Consider the following 18,944-nt stretch of genomic DNA (forward strand, 5'->3'; position numbering starts at 1 on the left):
TTTTAGGGATTTTCGCACAAAGTCACACTTGTCGGGGTTGAGACGAAGATTAGCTTCTCTCAACCGTCGGAATACTTCTCTCAAGTTCTCCAGGTGCTCCTCGAAAGTTTCCCCCAGGACAACTATATCGTCCAGATAAGCGAACGCTTCCGGTTCCATTTCTGGGCCAATGACGGTGTCTAGGAACCTCTGGAAGGTGGCTGGGCTTGCATGTAAACCGAACGGCATCACGGTGAATTGGAACAGACCTCTTCCTGGGACGGTAAATGCAGTAATCGGACGGCTCTCCTTTGCTAATGGTATCTGCCAGTATCCTTGTTTCAGGTCCAGTGTGGAGATGTACTTCGCTTTTCGGAGTTTGTCCAGAATCCCAGAAATGTACGGCAACGGGTATGCATCTTTCACAGACACTTGGTTAACAGCACGGAAGTCGATGCAGAAACGGTACTTTCCGTCTTTCTTCTTGACCAATACAACAGGTGAACTCCACGGTGACTTGGAGGGTTCAATCACTCCCTCAGCCAACATACGGTCCACTTCCTGATTGAAGATCTCCTGCATTTTCGGATTTAGAGGTCGGTATCGTTGTTTGATCGGCTCGGTGCCCGGTTTCAGTTTGATCTTGTGTTCAATCAGGTCGGTTGTACCATACAGGTCTTCGAACTTCTTTAATTCTTCGGTCAGAAATGCCTCCAGTTCTTGTTTCTGAGATTCTGTCAGTTCCAATAGGTGCTCTTCGGCGGTGTGAACCTCTGCGGCGGTTTCGACGGGAGCCATCGGCTTCGAGATCAGTCGGCCCTCCAGAAAGCACTCGGCGGTACTAAGATTCACGGAAAACTTGAAAGTCGACAGAACATCCATCCCCAGAATAATGTCTACCGGTAAGCTTGGTACCAGTAAGAATTTCAAATCAGGCAGTGTGTAGTCGGAAATTTGCACGGTGGTGGTGTACAGTTTCGGTGTGACGGTGGTTTGTCCGTTCGCTATTACTGCGAAACTGTTGTGCATTGTTTGTCCTGTGATTCCTTTACTTTCACACCGATCGGAAACGGCTTGACTGCAAAAACTCCTGGTCGCTCCTGTATCTATCAGTGCTTGGAAGTGTTCGCCGGCTATTTTGACCTCTATTAACGGTCGGTTATCATTACAGGTGGTCGGTGTCAGTGGAGTCAAGATTCCGGGAGATGTGGTCGACTCCGTCTCCAATCTCCCCTTTAGTTTTCCGAACACGGGCAGTCTCGTGATAGAATGTTCTCCCTCTGGCATCGAGAACAGAATATTTTCGGTGGCCTGCGACATTCTCGACGCATGTGGCCATATCCACCACATCGGAAACACTGTGTCTGGAAGGACACTCTCCTCCCTGATGATGACTGGGTCCGGTCAGCGTGGTTATTTTCGGCTCGACGGCGGGGTGGCGGTGTTGAAGTTCCGGATCTACCTTCGGACCTGTCTCCAGAAGTTGGACGGTGTGATTCCTGTTGCTGGACCATTGACTCTCTGGATCGGTGTGATTTTGGACGGCTTTCCCCCTGCGGAGAAAGTCGTGTCTGGTTGGCTGGTGTCGGCGGGACGGATTCCCTGTGTTCAGTTGTTTGTACCTGTTCTCCAGTATCCACAGAAAAACTCGCCTGATATCGGTTCAGTTGGCGGGGAGTGTACGTTAGGTGAGGTTCCTCCACGAAACCTGGTTTTGAGGGTGGCCTGCTGTACTGGCTCATCTGCCACTGGACCAGTTCAAAAACTTTTCCCTTACGGAGAAGTTCATCATACGTCTTGGTCTCCTGGAATGCCAAGGCCTGCTGTAAGGGCGGAATCAACCTCTGTCGGATGAGTCGGATCTGCTCCACTTCGGATGGTTTTGTATAGGTGAGTTTCTGGAATAAGTTCTGCATCCGGGTAACATACAGAAGCAGCTTTTCTTCAGGTCCTTGTGTTCGTCTTTTTATTTCCTCCAACAGATTCTCCTCATAGTTGACAGGCAGAAATGCTTCTTTCAGTTGGTTGGAAAAATCTTCCCAGTCCTCGAAAGTACCTCTCCTGGGAATAAACCAATCCCTTGCATCTTTCCGTAGTAATTCATAAACTGATTCGAAAACTTGTTCCAGGGACACTTTACGGGATTCAGCCAGCCTCTCCACTTCCTCAAGGAATCCGGTCACACTTCCAGTGCCATCAAAGGAAATGTTCCATTTGTGTACAGGGACAGTCGGTATTGTTGATCGGGACTCCGGTTCTGATCTGGCAGGTGTAGTGACAATTGGTCGGTTAGGACTTATCCACGGTGCAGGTAAGTGTGGAAAAGACACCCTTCGTGTAGAATTAATCCATCTACCCTGTGTCAGACCCTCAGGTGTTGTTGTTCTACAGTCCTGTGACTGCGTGAGAGGTATCGCTGGTAACTGTCGCAGTAATGCTGTACATGTCTGCCTTGTCTCATTCATGACTTCTTCTAATGTTGGGTTCCTTACAGGTGTTCCAGTATGTGAGACATCGACCGCTACAGGAGGGTCGACACCATCTCCCAAGTCGATAAGCGATGGCTCTCGGAGCCCTGAAATCCGTTCCGGTTGGATTGGTGACACACCAGGCGAACTGGGCACCTCCACATCTAAGAGAGACCTCCGATGTCGGTTAGATGGTTGCGGCCGTTCACGATTACTCTTCTGACGTAGCTCCTCTAGTGTCTCCAACGCCTTAGCTGTAGTTGCCTTCATTTGTCCAACTAGTTGTAACTGTGTTGTGTCTGCAGTAACAATAAAGTCCAGCCTTCCTTGTATGTGTATCAATCGGGTGTAAATTCGCGAAAATTCGTTAGCCGCATTCTCATGATTGAAGTTCTGAAGGGATTCCACTAAATCGGTGAGTTTATTTTGGCAAATCTCAATCTCCGAGGTGGGGTTCAATGATGTTGGGGGTAATAGAGGTTCATTAGCCTGAAGTACTTGTCGTAGTAGACTCCGTTTAGTCATCACAGTACCCGGTATCGATTGTCCTCTCAGTTGTAATTCGTATGTAAGTTCATCACTGAGTAACCGGTTTACATCCATGTTCGACATATTATTTTCAACGAAGTCCGATTCAGAACGCACCAATCTTTCACACTCGGTATGTCTTTCACAATCTGTTTAAGTTCTAAGTCCAACCCGGTGAGTTAATCGTTGGCTAACTTACTCACTCAAGCTCGAAGTGGGTATCGGTGTAACCCCAAAAAAAAAAACAAAGTCTAAGTCCCGGTGTATCAGAAAAAAAAAGTTCAAGTCCCGGCGCACTAAAATAATTTAAGTCCCGATGTTTCACACTAAAAATTTTACAAGTCCAACGCTACTCGAAAAAAATTTCAATCAGTTCCACTAAAGTCCGAAAATATTCGCGAAATACCGCACACACTCGTCAGTCGTTTCGTATAGTCCGGAAAATTTCCCGAAATTCGAACCGCACCAGAACGCACAGGTTAACTTCCAAATAGTTTTTTTTCAAGTTCAATATCCAGAAAATAAATCGCAAAAATCGAATTTCAGTTTTCAGAAAAATCAGAAATAATTGGTAAGTTTCAACAGTACAGGTCAAAAGAAAATAACAGCAGGTAGACAAGTTAACAATAGGGTAATAGGTGATTCACTATTAAACTGATAGGTAAATAAAACCTATTAAATTTTACCAATTGTGACAATAAATTTTCAATGTTCGGAAATTCACTCACCTTCAATACGAAATTAAAACAGTTCAATTCAATAAATCAGAAATAATAAGAAATCGGAAATAATTTTCACTGATATAACGGCGCAACAACAGTTCAGTTTTCAATAACTCAATAAAGTAATCGGCAAAAGGAATAATTAAATAATTTCCAATAGGTTTCAACAATAGGAAAATTTTCAGAATATAGTCCAATTCAATTCACAGTATACCAGTTCAATACAGGATGGCAGGTAATAAAACACAGATCAAGTTTAATTTTTCACAGTTCTCGGTTCAAGAAATAGTTACTCACTGTTCTTAGGTTTTACTCACTGTTTCGGGAATTCACTCACTGTCCGGTTAATGTTTCGCACCTCGGTTGTTTCCTACTGGATTTTGCACTGTCCCTGCTCGGGCGCCATTTTGTAACGCGCGTTTCTCGGAGAATCCTTAATCTCGAGCGCCAGCTATTCTTTTCAATAGGAAGAATAGCAAACCTACCAGAGTAGCTGCTAGCCAGAGACAGAGCTCGGTGTTGTCTAGGGTAGTAGCGACAACGAAGAAGTCAAAATCGAACTATGTAAAAGTTTATTCACAACTTCGGAAACTAATTGTATGTACAAGGGAGATATGTGTGATATAAAATATGAGTGATTCTATCAGTGAAAATACATTCGGGAAATCTTATCCGGTCACGAGCACTTTATGAAATTTGTACCGGGTGTAGTGAAAAATCAACGGTTCAATAAAAATGCGCCAACCAGAACTGACGAATGCTAAGGACTTGCTATACGGTATCGGTGTGTAGTTGTATTTCTCCGGGAATGAAACACAATAAGGGCGGATCTGTTCGAGACTTTTATTCGCTGCCCCAAGGGTTAACACGCCATGACTGACAGCGAAGAAAATGTCTATTTTTAGCGTAACTACGGGATTTCACTGACTACTTGCGGTATCTCTTATTCTCTGCCCCAAGGGTTAACACGCCATGACTGACAGAAAAGAAGAGATTTCGGATTTAACACTTATGACGCGGACAGGGGGGTTGACGGAACTTTCCCTTCAGTACCCCAAGGGTTAACACGCCATGACTGATAGCGAAGGGAAAAGTCAGACTCGCGAAACAGGGTAAAGAACGATAAAATACAACAGGAAACGATACAGTACAGCAGTGTCAAAGTTAAAGCAGTAACGGCGTAGGTCTAACAAAGAAACTGGACGGTACAGACGGGGACCCACCTCCTTTGTTTCAAGCACTCGAAACTCAAAGGATTTAAAAAGAAAAAAAAACCAAAAAATTAATTCTAAGCACTGATGCAAATAACACAAAATGATTATTCTCAACGGCGAAAGTACTACGGAAAATCAACTGAATTTATACTAGAAGTTAGAAACCACGTTAGAAAGCGAAATAATACTCAAGCGAAAGGAATTCAAAAGTCAGCCGACGAACTGAAGTAACAGTCGAAAAGTCGAAAAATGCAACTCGAAGAACTGAAGTCAAAAGTGACCGTCGCGGGGGAAAATTTGCCTTTATAGGCATATCCCCTCCCACGGTAAAAATCTGAAAATTCCAGAATGTGGCAAGACTGAAAAACGTCGTCAGCTCCGGTTTATCGCATATCAACAGATGAAAAACGTTGAAATCTTCAGCGGCATGTAAGAAAAACAACGTAAAATACAGATAAGCGGTTTTTTACATTTACTCCGCCTGTCGGAATGAACGTACGGAATATTCGAGAATTAAAATATTTTCAAAGACGGAAATTTAAAACGAAAAAATTCACTAAGATGAACTCCAATTTTCCTCAGAAAACTGGGGTTCATTACAACCTATATATTTTATTATATTTCATAATTTATATAGATTTTCAGACCTCTCTAGATCTTCTCACATGAAAATGGGTATGTAGCACCAGGATTGAAACTTCTCAAGTTCATCTTCATAGAATTGATATCTGATTCATTGTCATCTGTAATATTCTTTATTATTAGAATCAGTTTTATCATTTTTATAACAACTCTTATGATCACCTCTTATACATATGACTAATTCATTGGTGTTGAGTTTCAGATGAATGAATCCTCATATTCTCCAGGGTGGACCCTGGATGTAGCTGTTATTCTCAGAACAGGATGTGAACACCTCAAGTTTCGTTAAACGATCAATGATACTGCTCGATACACCTCGACCTAGGCTCCACCCTGGAAAGTCTGCTCGAACACTCGTGTCTACTCATTTGGTATGGTCTACTCTTTATAATATGTACTCTCATTGTTTCTCTTCTATATTCATTCATCGGACTCAACATGCATGTTAGTTTTCTCAGCCTTCAGCACATCTCAAAATCTACGATTAGAGATTTATTCAGCTCAGTACTCTCATGACTTCTCTTAATTTATCAATTGTTTCTTCTATTTTTCTGATGAACGTTCTAATCGTGCTTACTTGTAAGCAGTTCGTCTCTGTAAATGCTGAATACATTGATAGATTTTTGCTCTCTTCAAGATCATCTCAATGTATATGAATTATACTATGTTCTTCTCAGATTAATTATGATTGTCCTTTTCATTTAATTAATTATTATTGAACTTCTCATTTAATTGGAATTTATTGCCCTTTTCATATTAGTTTTAATATTCTAGTGCTTCTCAAATTCATTAATTCTGTGCTTCTCATTCAACTTGTGCTACTCTTGTTCTGCTCATACTTACATTAACATTATTGATCAACTCAAATTTAATGTATCGATTTCTCGTTGATGATCAGACTTAGACATTGCAGTTTCACCTCGGGCCTATTTCTCTGTACTCTCGCGTCTTCTCTTTAAAATTCAGTATTCTAACCTTCGCGTTTTCTGATAGAAAAAGGAGGCTCTCGCAATCAATTTTCAATTGATTGCCCTATCACTGTGTAACCGTTGTGTTGATATTGAATTTATTGAACTCCTCAACGTCTAAGTCTGACATCAAGTGACTTCTCATTTGAACTGCTCTGGACCATCTCTTGTTTTTAATTGGATATTGTCTCTCTGAGTTTATAGATGTGGTTAATATTAGTTGCTTTTTTCTGTATTAGCTTCATGCAGGTGACATATTCATTTTATGGTTGTGAATGATAGTTTTCATACCATCTCCAACTCAATTATCTTTTAATACAGTCCACTACTCTTTAATTACAAAATCATAACACCCTCGATTTTTTAACATTTGGTCCTTCGGGCCGGATAATTGAGTTGGAATATCATCATCGTTCACTAATCATATTTGTCTTCTCTGCCCTCTCATGAAATTGTGCACCTCGACCACGAATACTTTGAGTAAGATAAATGATTTCTTAATAAGCCTGCTCATGCCTTCATCTCTACAAGCATTCGTCATCTCAAGGAGTCTCTCGAGCCACCTCAAACGCCATCTCAACCGGTTGCTTCGTCCTCGTCTGCTCAGACATCTCATTACCAGTCTTTTCTGGCGACTATTCAAGTAATTCAACTCCTCAATTTCTAATGCTGAACGCCTCCATTACCTCAGATCTTTTCTTCAGTCGACTCCTCTGAAGTAGATCTGTCGCTTGGCTCTTACTGGCACACCTCACTTCCCATAGCTTGGGGAAGTCTCATTTCTCAATACGAGGCTGCTCTTTGCTATAAGATCTTCTCGACCCCTCAATGTTCGTCTCAAACAAGTCCTCGTTTCTATTATGAGACCCAGCTCTAGACCGAAATCTTCGTACTTTCACTATGCCGCCTCTAATGTCGCCTCGTCTAGAGTGTCCTCTAAGATCTTCTCAAGCATCGTGCCTCCTCGTTTAACGGCCAAAACGGCCCCACGACCACCTCAGTCGAGCCGTCTCACTAAAGTCACTTCAAGCCTCCTCATCCAAGCCAACTCAAAAGACCAGCGAAGCCAAGCCAGACACCTCGAAAAGGTCCTAAAGTGCTCAGACAGTCATCAAAACCCCTCAAAGACTGCTCATCTCATTATCGACCGCTCATCACACCAGTCATCTCGTACAACGCACTCCTCATCGATTCTGGATCGGAACTCTCGTTCATCTCTGAAGACTTCTCAAGACAGCTCAGCCTTCCTCGAAGCCAATCCAACGTCACCATCGTTGGAATTGGTGGAGCCACCTCAAGATCAAGAGGATCAGTATTGATCACACTGAAATCTCTTCACAATCACAAAACCGTGAATATAAATGCTCATATCTTGTCATCTCCATTTACTAATCTACCATCTTTCAATTGTTGCATACGACCACGTTTGCCACACCTCGACAATTTGAAGCTCGCCGATCCAGAGTTCTACACCTCAAGGCCAATCGACATCATATTGGGTGCTGATGTCTATGGTTCCATCATTCTTCCTCAACTCCGACAAGGGCCAGATGGGTCAACTCCAACAGCTCAGCTCTCGATCTTTGGATGGTTGGTCCTAGGTCCAATATGCCCTCATCAAGAAGTCTGCTCAATACCATGCCACTCAAGAACCTGACCTTCAAAGCCTTCTCGAAAAGTTCTGGGAACAAGAAGAAGTCAAGTCCACCTCCGTAAGTCACCTCACTGCTGACGAGCAGGAATGTGAAGACCACTTCAAGAACACTCACTCTCGACTTCCTTCTGGACGATACATGGTAAGACTCCCATTAAAATCATCTTCTAATCTTTTGGGATCTTCCAGACAACGTGCCTTATTCCGATGCCTCCAAGGACAATTTCGCAAGTTCTAGGGAAACCAAGAATATTGCCAGCTCTACACGGACTTCCTCACTGAATACGAACAACTCAAGCACATGAAGAAGGCTCCCTCAGACATCTCGCATCCCAGATACTATTTGCCGCATCATGGAATTCTCAAGCCAGACAGCTCCTCCACCAAATTGCGAGTAGTGTTCAATGGTTCCAGTCCCACCTCAACCGGCCTCTCACTGAACGACATCATGCACACAGGAGCGAAACTTCAGTTAGATGTGATTGATGTATTGTTCTGGGTACGTCGCTTTAAATTTGTGTTTTCCACAGACATCACGAAGATGTACAGACAGATCATGGTGCATCCAGACGATTGGGATCTCCAATGCATTCTCTGGCGAAACTCAGAAGATGAGATAGCGACGTACCACCTCACCACCGTCACCTATGGAACCAAAGCTGCTCCTTTCTTGGCCATTCGAGTCCTCCTCCAACTCATCGAAGATGAAGGTCACAAGTATCCACTCGCCATTCCACCACTAACCAAAGGTCGCTATGTTGATGATATCTATGGTGGTGCAGACACGAAAGAAGAACTCTCAGAAATCGCTATCGACCTGAAAAATCTCTGCATGGCGGGCGGCCTCCCCTTAGCAAAGTGGCAATCGAACTCTCTAAGTACGCTCAAGATGGTAACCGAGGAAGAAATGATACCATCGCCGATCTCATTTGACGACTGTCCTACTTCAACAAAACTTTTAGGCCTCCTCTGGTATCCTCAAGAGGATTACTTCTCATTCAAGATCAACTCAAGCTCATCTGGGTCTGTGGTAACTAAACGTACTATGTTATCTCATATCGCTCAACTCTTTGATCCACTTGGTTTAGTATCCCCTGTCACGATCAGGGCCAAAATGTTGTTGCAGGAACTTTGGCTCCAGAAACTGTCATGGGACGAACCACTGTCACCTCAACTCACAGAAAGATGGTGTAACATCAGAGAAGATCTCAAATCACTGGCCAGTGTACGTGCTCCTCGATGGGTAGGCACCCAAGAAAATGCTACCTTAGAACTTCACGGTTTCTCTGATGCTTCTCAACTTGCCATGGCAGCAGTCCTCTATCTAGTAGTCCGCTCACCGTCCACAGGATCCAAAGTCACATTGCTCTGCTCGAAAACAAAAGTAACGCCGTTGAAACGCCTCACAATCCCGCGCCTCGAACTCACAGCATCTCTCATCTTGGCCAAGTTAACTAATTATGCTCATCGTGTTTTAGATACACAGATACACTCAACGACTTTGTGGACGGACTCAACAGTCTCTCTCACGTGGATCACATCTCACCCAGCTCGCTGGAAGGACTTTGTTCGAAACAGGGTAGAGCTCATTCAAGAACTAACTCCAGGTGCACAATGGAGATACGTTTCCGGCAAGGAAAATCCAGCAGACTGTGCTTCTCGTGGCTTCTCGTAATCTCAACTACTGAACAGCACTCTATGGTGGACGGGACCACCATGGATTTCCAAGTCACCATCTGGTGACGGCCAGGAATCTTCCTGGCCCAATCGTCAGCCGGCAACGACAATTGACCCCGAATCTGAAGCAAGACCCACCAAGAACCTCCTCACGGCCGTAACTCAAGACTACTCGTGGGATCTTATATACAGGTATTCTTCTCTCAATAAACTGTTAAGAATTACCTCTCTCTGTTTAAGAGTCCTCGCCCGACTCAGACACACCTCAACTCTGAACTTCACAACTCCGCTCACCTCAACTGACTTGGAAAAATCAAGGATCTATTGGATCAAGGCTACTCAACAAGTGTATTTTCCTCAAGAACTCAAGGCTCTTCAAAATGGTACTGCTCTGTCATCCTCACATGTGTTCAGTAGACTCACGGCGTTCATCGACCATGAAGGTGTCATTCGTGTAGGCGGACGAATCACCAACGCTCTATTAGACCCAGATAGCAAGCATCCTGCAATAATTCCTCGAGCTTCTCAATTGACTTCTCTGATTATAGATTCTGCTCACAAACGAACACTCCACGGAGGTACACAACTCACACTGTCCACCATCCGACAACAATATTGGATCATTGGAAGAAGAGCCCCAGTGAAATCCCACATCCTGAAGTGTGTTACATGTGCAAGGCAACGAGGTATTAGAGCTCAACAACTTATGGGACAATTACCAAAACAACGTGTCAGACCATCTCGTCCCTTTCTCATCACTGACGAGCGATTGCCTCCTTGTAAGTGGCCATTAGGGCGAGTAATGACCATGCTAACCCGACCAATCTCGAAGAAAGCAATTCTACCAGTCACCTCTTCAGACGAAGCAACCAAGAAAGAATTTCAACCTCTCTAGTCATCTCGATAACTAACGCTGTTAGTTATGGCGGGCGGAATGTTAAAAATTGAGCGAAGCCCCCCTCCGACCTCTCTCTAGCCTACGCTCCTGACCAGCTCCGGTGGCCACGTATGGTACCACGATTCTGCGGTGCGCTGGCTGAACGACGCAGCGGCCCCACTTTCCGTGTTTTTCAGGAGTGAAAAACTACACATTTCCATATTATTCTTAAGATTCTCTTTGTTAGCTCCGTTGAATTAACTTCGCTCTGCTTTCATTGTGTGATTTTATAACACCTCATTTTTACGTTCACCTCTTCTAATTCTCAATTTTTAAGTCTTCTCGCACAATCCTGGTGCTAAATTGTTCTTCTCATAAGGTAAAGTACACTCAGACTACTCAAAATTATTAATTACTCCATTTTCATGATAATTTCACTCTGCTGAAATTAGTCCACGTGCAAGAGATTCAGAATCTAGAAATAGATTCCGAATCCTTGCGAGCACTGCTCAATTGAAATGTCCACTCAACTCAACTCGAACCATTGTCGTCTCAGACCTATATATTTTATTATATTTCATAATTTATATAGATTTTCAGACCTCTCTAGATCTTCTCACATGAAAATGGGTATGTAGCACCAGGATTGAAACTTCTCAAGTTCATCTTCATAGAATTGATATCTGATTCATTGTCATCTGTAATATTCTTTATTATTAGAATCAGTTTTATCATTTTTATAACAACTCTTATGATCACCTCTTATACATATGACTAATTCATTGGTGTTGAGTTTCAGATGAATGAATCCTCATATTCTCCAGGGTGGACCCTGGATGTAGCTGTTATTCTCAGAACAGGATGTGAACACCTCAAGTTTCGTTAAACGATCAATGATACTGCTCGATACACCTCGACCTAGGCTCCACCCTGGAAACTCTGCTCGAACACTCGTGTCTACTCATTTGGTATGGTCTACTCTTTATAATATGTACTCTCATTGTTTCTCTTCTATATTCATTCATCGGACTCAACATGCATGTTAGTTTTCTCAGCCTTCAGCACATCTCAAAATCTACGATTAGAGATTTATTCAACTCAGTACTCTCATGACTTCTCTTAATTTATCAATTGTTTCTTCTATTTTTCTGATGAACGTTCTAATCGTGCTTACTTGTAAGCAGTTCGTCTCTGTAAATGCTGAATACATTGATAGATTTTTGCTCTCTTCAAGATCATCTCAATGTATATGCATTATACTATGTTCTTCTCAGATTAATTATGATTGTCCTTTTCATTTAATTAATTATTATTGAACTTCTCATTTAATTGGAATTTATTGCCCTTTTCATATTAGTTTTAATATTCTAGTGCTTCTCAAATTCATTAATTCTGTGCTTCTCATTCAACTTGTGCTACTCTTGTTCTGCTCATACTTACATTAACATTATTGATCAACTCAAATTTGATGTATCGATTTCTCGTTGATGATCAGACTTAGACATTGCAGTTTCACCTCGGGCCTATTTCTCTGTACTCTCGCGTCTTCTCTTTAAAATTCAGTATTCTAACCTTCGCGTTTTCTGATAGAAAAAGGAGGCTCTCGCAATCAATTTTCAATTGATTGCCCTATCACTGTGTAACCGTTGTGTTGATATTGAATTTATTGAACTCCTCAACGTCTAAGTCTGACATCAAGTGACTTCTCATTTGAACTGCTCTGGACCATCTCTTGTTTTTAATTGGATATTGTCTCTCTGAGTTTATAGATGTGGTTAATATTAGTTGCTTTTTTCTGTATTAGCTTCATGCAGGTGACATATTCATTTTATGGTTGTGAATGATACTCAATAAATGTTTTTATACCATCTCCAACTCAATTATCTTTTAATACAGTCCACTACTCTTTAATTACAAAATCATAACACCCTCGATTTTTTAACAACCCCCAAATTGCAAAAACGTTTTTTTGATGGTACAGACCGTTTGTCCAACGTAAGTCCACTTTTGTCCACCCAATTTTTTCATTTGTCCACCCACAGAACCGTAGAAATCAACCTTTTAAAATTTTGGAAAGTGTGAAGTTGGCACCCCCAAATGAAAATTTTTGAACCAAAATTTCAGGGTCGTTTGTCCATCGTAGGTCCATGTTTGTCCACCCAATTTTTTCATTTGTCCACCCACAGAACCATAGAAATCAATCTTTGAAAATTTTGGAAAGTGTGAAGTTGGCACCCCCAAATGAAAATTTTTGAACCAAAATTTCAGGGTCGTTTGTCCATCGTAGGTCCATGTTTGTCCACCCAATTTTTTCATTTGTCCACCCACAGAACCATAGAAATCAATCTTTGAAAATTTTGGAAAGTGTGAAGTTGGCACCCCCAAATGAAAATTTTTGAACCAAAATTTCAGGGTCGTTTGTCCATCGTAGGTCCATGTTTGTCCACTTTTTTTTTTTTTCATTTGTCCAGGCACCGTTTGAGAGATATGGAAAAAGAAATTGTTGTGGCGCATTTTCTGAGCAGCTCACCCAAATTGCGAAAACGTGTTTTTTATGGTAAAGATCGTTTGTCCAACGTCAGCCCACTTTTGTCCAACAAATTTTGTCATTTGTCCACCCACAGAACCATAGAAATCAATCTGAATGAAACTTTTGAATGAAAGTGTGAAGCTGAAACCTCAAATGCGAATTTTGAAACCAAAATTTCAGGGTTGTTTGTCCATCGTAGGTCTGTTTGTCCACCTTTTTTTCATTTATCCAGGGAGCGTATGAGAGATATAAAAAAGGGAATTTTTCATTGCATTTTCTGAGCAGTTCCACCCTATTGCGGCAAAGCCTTTTCCACAATTCCACTACAATCTAGGCAATTATTCGATTCGTTCACTCGCAGAACCATAAAACACAATTTAAAAAAAGTGTTATATTGGCATCACAAAATGCCAATTTTCGAAAAAAAACATTCAGGTTCGTTTGTCTTTCGCTGGTTCATGTTTGTACATCGAAAATTCATTTGCAGTTGTATAGACTATTGATTGATTAATCAAAATTCTTCGTTGACTATTCCTAAAATGCTAAAGAATATTTTTTACCAAATGAATCGTTCGTCCAAAGTCACGTTTGTCCAATCAAAATTTTCATTGTTTCATATGCTTTATACAATTATTTTATCAATGAAGTTCATTGATAAAAAAAGCAAATATTTTCTTTTTATTCGTAATTTCACCAACAACTGCGAATTCATTGAGAATAACGTTGTTGCATCGCGCGTCATATTTGTTTACGAATTTCTTCAGTTGTCCGGGTTGTCTATCAAAGTCCTTCATCAGACAATTCAAAAATTGCAAATAAGGATTTGTTGATGTTTTTCAATTTATGGGGAATGTATGGATAAATAATTGAATCATCTGTTTTCATTTCTATTATTTATTTGGAACAAAAAATATGGACAAGTCTACGAGTACCTACATTAATTTATCAGTTTCCACATTTAATATAAATGGCGATGACTGGATATACAGAAATATTGTCCTTGACTGATTGCACTTTTCGTGACATATCATCGCATTTTGTCCAAGTTCCTGTAACCCGTCTTGTAAATGCGACAAAGTGTTGGGGATAATGGACAATCACCCCGCCTAGCATATATTTATCATTTATTACCTCAATATCCTCAGGAATTTCGTTCAATTTTATTCCATCAGGAAAAAGCTTTGCAATTTTTGAATTGTCTGATGAAGGACTTTGATAGACAACCTAATTGGTTTTCTTACCATTTCATTACATTCCATTCCATTTGCGAATGGTACCTGGACAACTGAAGAAATTCGTAAACAAATATGACCCGCGATGCAACAACGTTATTCTCAATGAATTCGCAGTTGTTGGTAAAATTACGAATAAAAAGAAAATATTTGCTTTTTTTATCAATAAAGCATATGAAACAATGAAAATTTTGATTGGACAAACGTGACTTTGGACGAAAGATTCATTTGGTAAAAAATATTCTTTAGCATTTTAGGAATAGTCAACGAAGAATTTTGATTAATCAATCAATAGTCTATACAACTGCAAATGAATTTTCGATGTACAAACATGAACCAGCGAAAGACAAACAAACTTGAATGTTTTTTTTTGAAAATTGGCATTTTGCGATGCCAATATAACACTTTTTGTTAAATTGTTTTTTATGGTTCTGCGAGTGAACGAATCGAATAATTGCCTAGATTGTAGTAGAATTGCGGAAAAGGCTTTCCCGCATTTGGGTGGAACTGCTCAGAAAATGCAATGAAAAATTCCCTTTTTTATATCTTTCATACGCTCCCTGGATAAATGAAAAAAAGGTGGACAAACAGACCTACGATGGACAAACAACCCTGAAATTTTGGTTTCAAAATTCGCATTTGAGAGGTTTCAGCTTCACACTTTCATCCAAAAGTTTCAGAGATTGATTTCAATGGTTCTGTGGGTGTACAAATGACAAAATTTGGTGGACAAAAGTGGACTAACGTTGGACAAACGATCTTTACCATAAAAAACACGTTTTCGCAATTTGGGTGAGCTGCTCAGAAAATGCACCGCAACTTCTTTTTCCATATCTCTCAAACAGTGCCTGGACAAATGAAAAAAAAAGGTGAACAAACATGGACCTACGATGGACAAACGATCCTGAAATTTTGGTTCAAAAATTTTCATTTGGGGGTGAAAACTTCACACTTTCCATAAATTTCAAAGATTGATTTCTATGGTTCTGTGGGTAGACAAATTAAAGAATTTGGTGGACAAAAGTGAACTAACGTTGGACAAACGATCTCTACCATAAAAAACACGTTTTCGCAATTTGGGTGAGCTGCTCAGAAAATGCACCGCAACAACTTCTTTTTCCATATCTCACAAACAGTGCCTGGACAAATGAAAAAAAAAAGGTGGACAAACATGGACCTACGATGGACAAACGACCCTGAAATTTTGGTTCAAAAATTTGCATTTGGGGGTGCCAACTTCACACTTTCCAAAATTTTAAAAGGTTGATTTCTACGGTTCTGTGGGTGGACCAATGAAAAAATTGGGTGGACAAACATGGACCTACGATGGACAAACGACCCTGAAATTTTGGTTCAAAAATTTTCATTTGGGGGTGCCAACTTCACACTTTCCAAAATTTTAAAAGGTTGATTTCTACGGTTCTGTGGTTGGACAAATGGAAAAATTTGGTGGACAAAAGTGGACTTACGTTAGACAAACGATCTGTAACATCAAAAAAACGTTTTTGCAATTTGGGGGTGCTGCTCAGAAAATGCACCGAAAAAAGTTTTGTCCCATATCTCTCAAACGGTGCCTGGACAAATGAAAAAAAAAGGTGGACAAACGTGGACCTACGATGGACAAACGACCCTGAAATTTTTGTTTCAAAATTCGCATTTGGGGGTGCCAGCTTCACATAGCTATATATTTGGGGAACAAATATAACGGTCTGCTGGAAACGGTCTGCTAGGTTCACACCGGTCGCCGGACCTGGGTGCAGATGGGTAATTCGTTCTAGCTGCCACTGAGTTGGCAGGGTATGGTCATCTTTTAGTAGAACCAAAGCGTTTTCCTGTAGTGCGCCTTGGGTTTTTCCTCGGGTTTTTCTCCACCTTTGGCGAAGTTGCAGCTCGGAAATGTACTCTGTCTTCCAGCGTCGCCAGAAATGATGTGTCATTTGTTGGACGAGTTAGAAACGGTCATCATATATGACATTGTTATAATAACAACTATATCGTTTATAGATAGGAACCGTTTTGAAAATCACAACCACTAACTAAACTACCGCAGTAATTGTTAAATATAAATAACTGCAGTTGGTATTTCAAATAAGATTTGATAGGTTGAAATAAATGTTGTTTGATAGCTTATAATATTTTAGAACATAACATCTCAAACAACAATTATTTTTCAGTAATAAACGTTTTTTATTATAAATAAATATTTCCTGAATAAATCGAATGTTTCTCAGAAATAATTTCAGAATCTAGAGTTTCTAATTATAAATAACATTTTCGAATTATCGATGAATTTTAATAATTAACAATAAAACTGTTCCAAATAAAGAAATCTTAATTATTAACCCTTCATAGCGAAATCTGTGAACCAATGATTATCATATAACGTGCGAAAATCATCAACATGCACGCAGTTCGGATGAGAAGTTTTGCGAAAACTTAGCAACAATATAATTACCATACTCTCTGCAAACATTATAATATTCATAATTGTTAACGAGACCATTTGAGGAGAAGTATAATCCGAAATATGAGTTAGTATTTCCGCATTCAGATACTCTCAAATATTTCCTCATTTTGATAGCTTGAGGTTAAGGATCAACTAACTGTGTAAGAACGTAAAATATATAAAATTCACATAAAGGTTTTTATGATTATGCCATTCCGAAATTGGGTGTCGCGTTCTATTTGTACCAAGTAACTTCCTGTCTGAGTCCAAATAAACAAATCGCACCATTTTTTTAATGTTTAATAATCCTTGAATTCGAAAATAATAATTCTGTTTCTTGTAATTGATGATCCTCATCGAAATATTTCAATTTATTTTCAGCGATTGATTCTTCTGGATTTTCGAATCGAATATTGAAGGGACATTTAAACTAAACGATACCGTCTTCACCCACTAAACCGTCAGGAGAACAAGCCAAAAAAGGAATTTGTTTATGTACAATAAGTCCTTACATCCTTCACCTTTCTACCAGTTTTTTTTGGTAAAGTAAAGGAGCTTTTTGCTCATATCTGTTCCCATGCGCTATGGCTTCTGTTCGTGGCATTTTTCTATACAAAAGCGATTTAACTATTGTTGATCTATTGCCCTTTTCAAGAGAAATTATTTTCTTTCGAAGAATTCTTATCACCCGACTACATTTTTCGGTTGTACAAGTTTCCATTAAATAATTGATTTTTTACTTGAGAGAACCAGTTTTCAACATTGGCATTACTAAATCTACCGCGTATTCATTTCTATATAAAATTCCAGTCCATAAGGGGAGAAATGGCATGTATTTCTTTAATATCTGTCGTGCAAATTCAACATTATAGTAACTGTTCGGTTCGTCTGTGTCGTTTTTAAGATTTAACACAATTATTTCGTACTTTCTTAAAAATAATTTATAAAAAAGACTACTCGAATATAAAATGTCATCTTCTTCAAATTCTATTTTTTCTAAATTTTATTGATCACCTTCGATGCCACCAACATTTTCATGCGTACATATTTTCAACAGATTCCTCAATGCTGATTTCATTGCTTCATTTTGAGATTTCGAACAAAGGATTATCGAACTAAACTGAACCTTGTTTCAAGTTATTAAAATTGAAGCATGCTGCCATAATTTCCTTCACTTGTTTTTGTACATCTTCAGTAAAATCAGCCTTCCTAATATCGCTGCATATATTCTTGAATAAGTGTGCCCAACATGTATGAATTGGAGTAATGTTCTTCTGCTCCCATTTTGACTGTTGACATACCGAAAATGCCCATGTTAAGTATGATTTCATATCCATTCTATTAATGAAATGAAGGGTGGCATTCATTAAAGCGAAACTGGAATCAGTAACTATCGCTGCAAATATTGGCCATTCTTTCGAATATTCTAAGGAAAATGATTGAATTCAGCAAGAAAAATACCAATATATACCATATCGTGATTACAATTCATCATTTCCACTACTGGCACTACACGGTTATTAACTTTAATCACACCGGCATAATAAAAAACGCGTTTTTTCGAAAAAGGAGGTTTTCTAATAATGCTACTTGTTGCATCTAAATGGAGAATTGGTTTAGACTCACACACAATGATTTGTAATAAATAAATAATTTTGTAATAATAATAAAACTATTTGATGCTATACATATGTATATACATTTAGTGGTTGGCCGACTACCTTTATGTATATGAGGGATTTTTCCTCTGCATTAAAATTGAATCAATTAGGTCATCTTCATGATGGTCATTTCTCCCTAATTGTTCAGAACGAATTTTTCGAATTACAGGTTCTGATTTTATATCCCTCAAGTTACCTTATGCAGTTGCTGACGCTAGCGCTAGCGAATCTCGAACGGTTTTAGCGCGAAATATAGAAGGTTTCACACTTTTCATTTGTTGCATGAAAATTTTCCGCTGAAAAATTTTAACATATATACTGAATCTACTAACATGATTGTAATCCT

At 39.8% G+C, this 18,944-nt stretch overlaps 1 protein-coding gene across 1 annotated transcript; it reads left to right on the forward strand.

Moving 5' to 3' along the window:
- Window positions 1–2,108: 2,108 nt before the first annotated feature.
- LOC123306354 lies at window positions 2,109–2,775 on the forward strand. The gene is made up of 2 exons (XM_044888324.1): window positions 2,109–2,290; window positions 2,474–2,775. The coding sequence occupies exons 1-2, from the start codon at window positions 2,185–2,187 to the stop codon at window positions 2,668–2,670; spliced, it is 303 nt and encodes a 100-aa protein (XP_044744259.1). The 5' UTR covers window positions 2,109–2,184; the 3' UTR covers window positions 2,671–2,775.
- The last annotated feature ends 16,169 nt before the right edge of the window (window positions 2,776–18,944 follow it).

The sequence above is a fragment of the Coccinella septempunctata genome, chromosome 2 (genome assembly GCF_907165205.1).
Source record: "Coccinella septempunctata chromosome 2, icCocSept1.1, whole genome shotgun sequence".
Taxonomy (NCBI): domain Eukaryota; kingdom Metazoa; phylum Arthropoda; class Insecta; order Coleoptera; family Coccinellidae; genus Coccinella; species Coccinella septempunctata.

Coding starts and splice junctions, on each gene's coding strand:
- LOC123306354 (XM_044888324.1), top strand. CDS start 2,185: ATGTTCCATTTGTGTACAGGGACAGTCGGTATTGTTGATCGGGACTCC. Junction 2,291..2,473: donor AGGACTTATCCACGGTGCAG/GTAAGTGTGGAA, acceptor GGTTCCTTACAG/GTGTTCCAGTATGTGAGACA.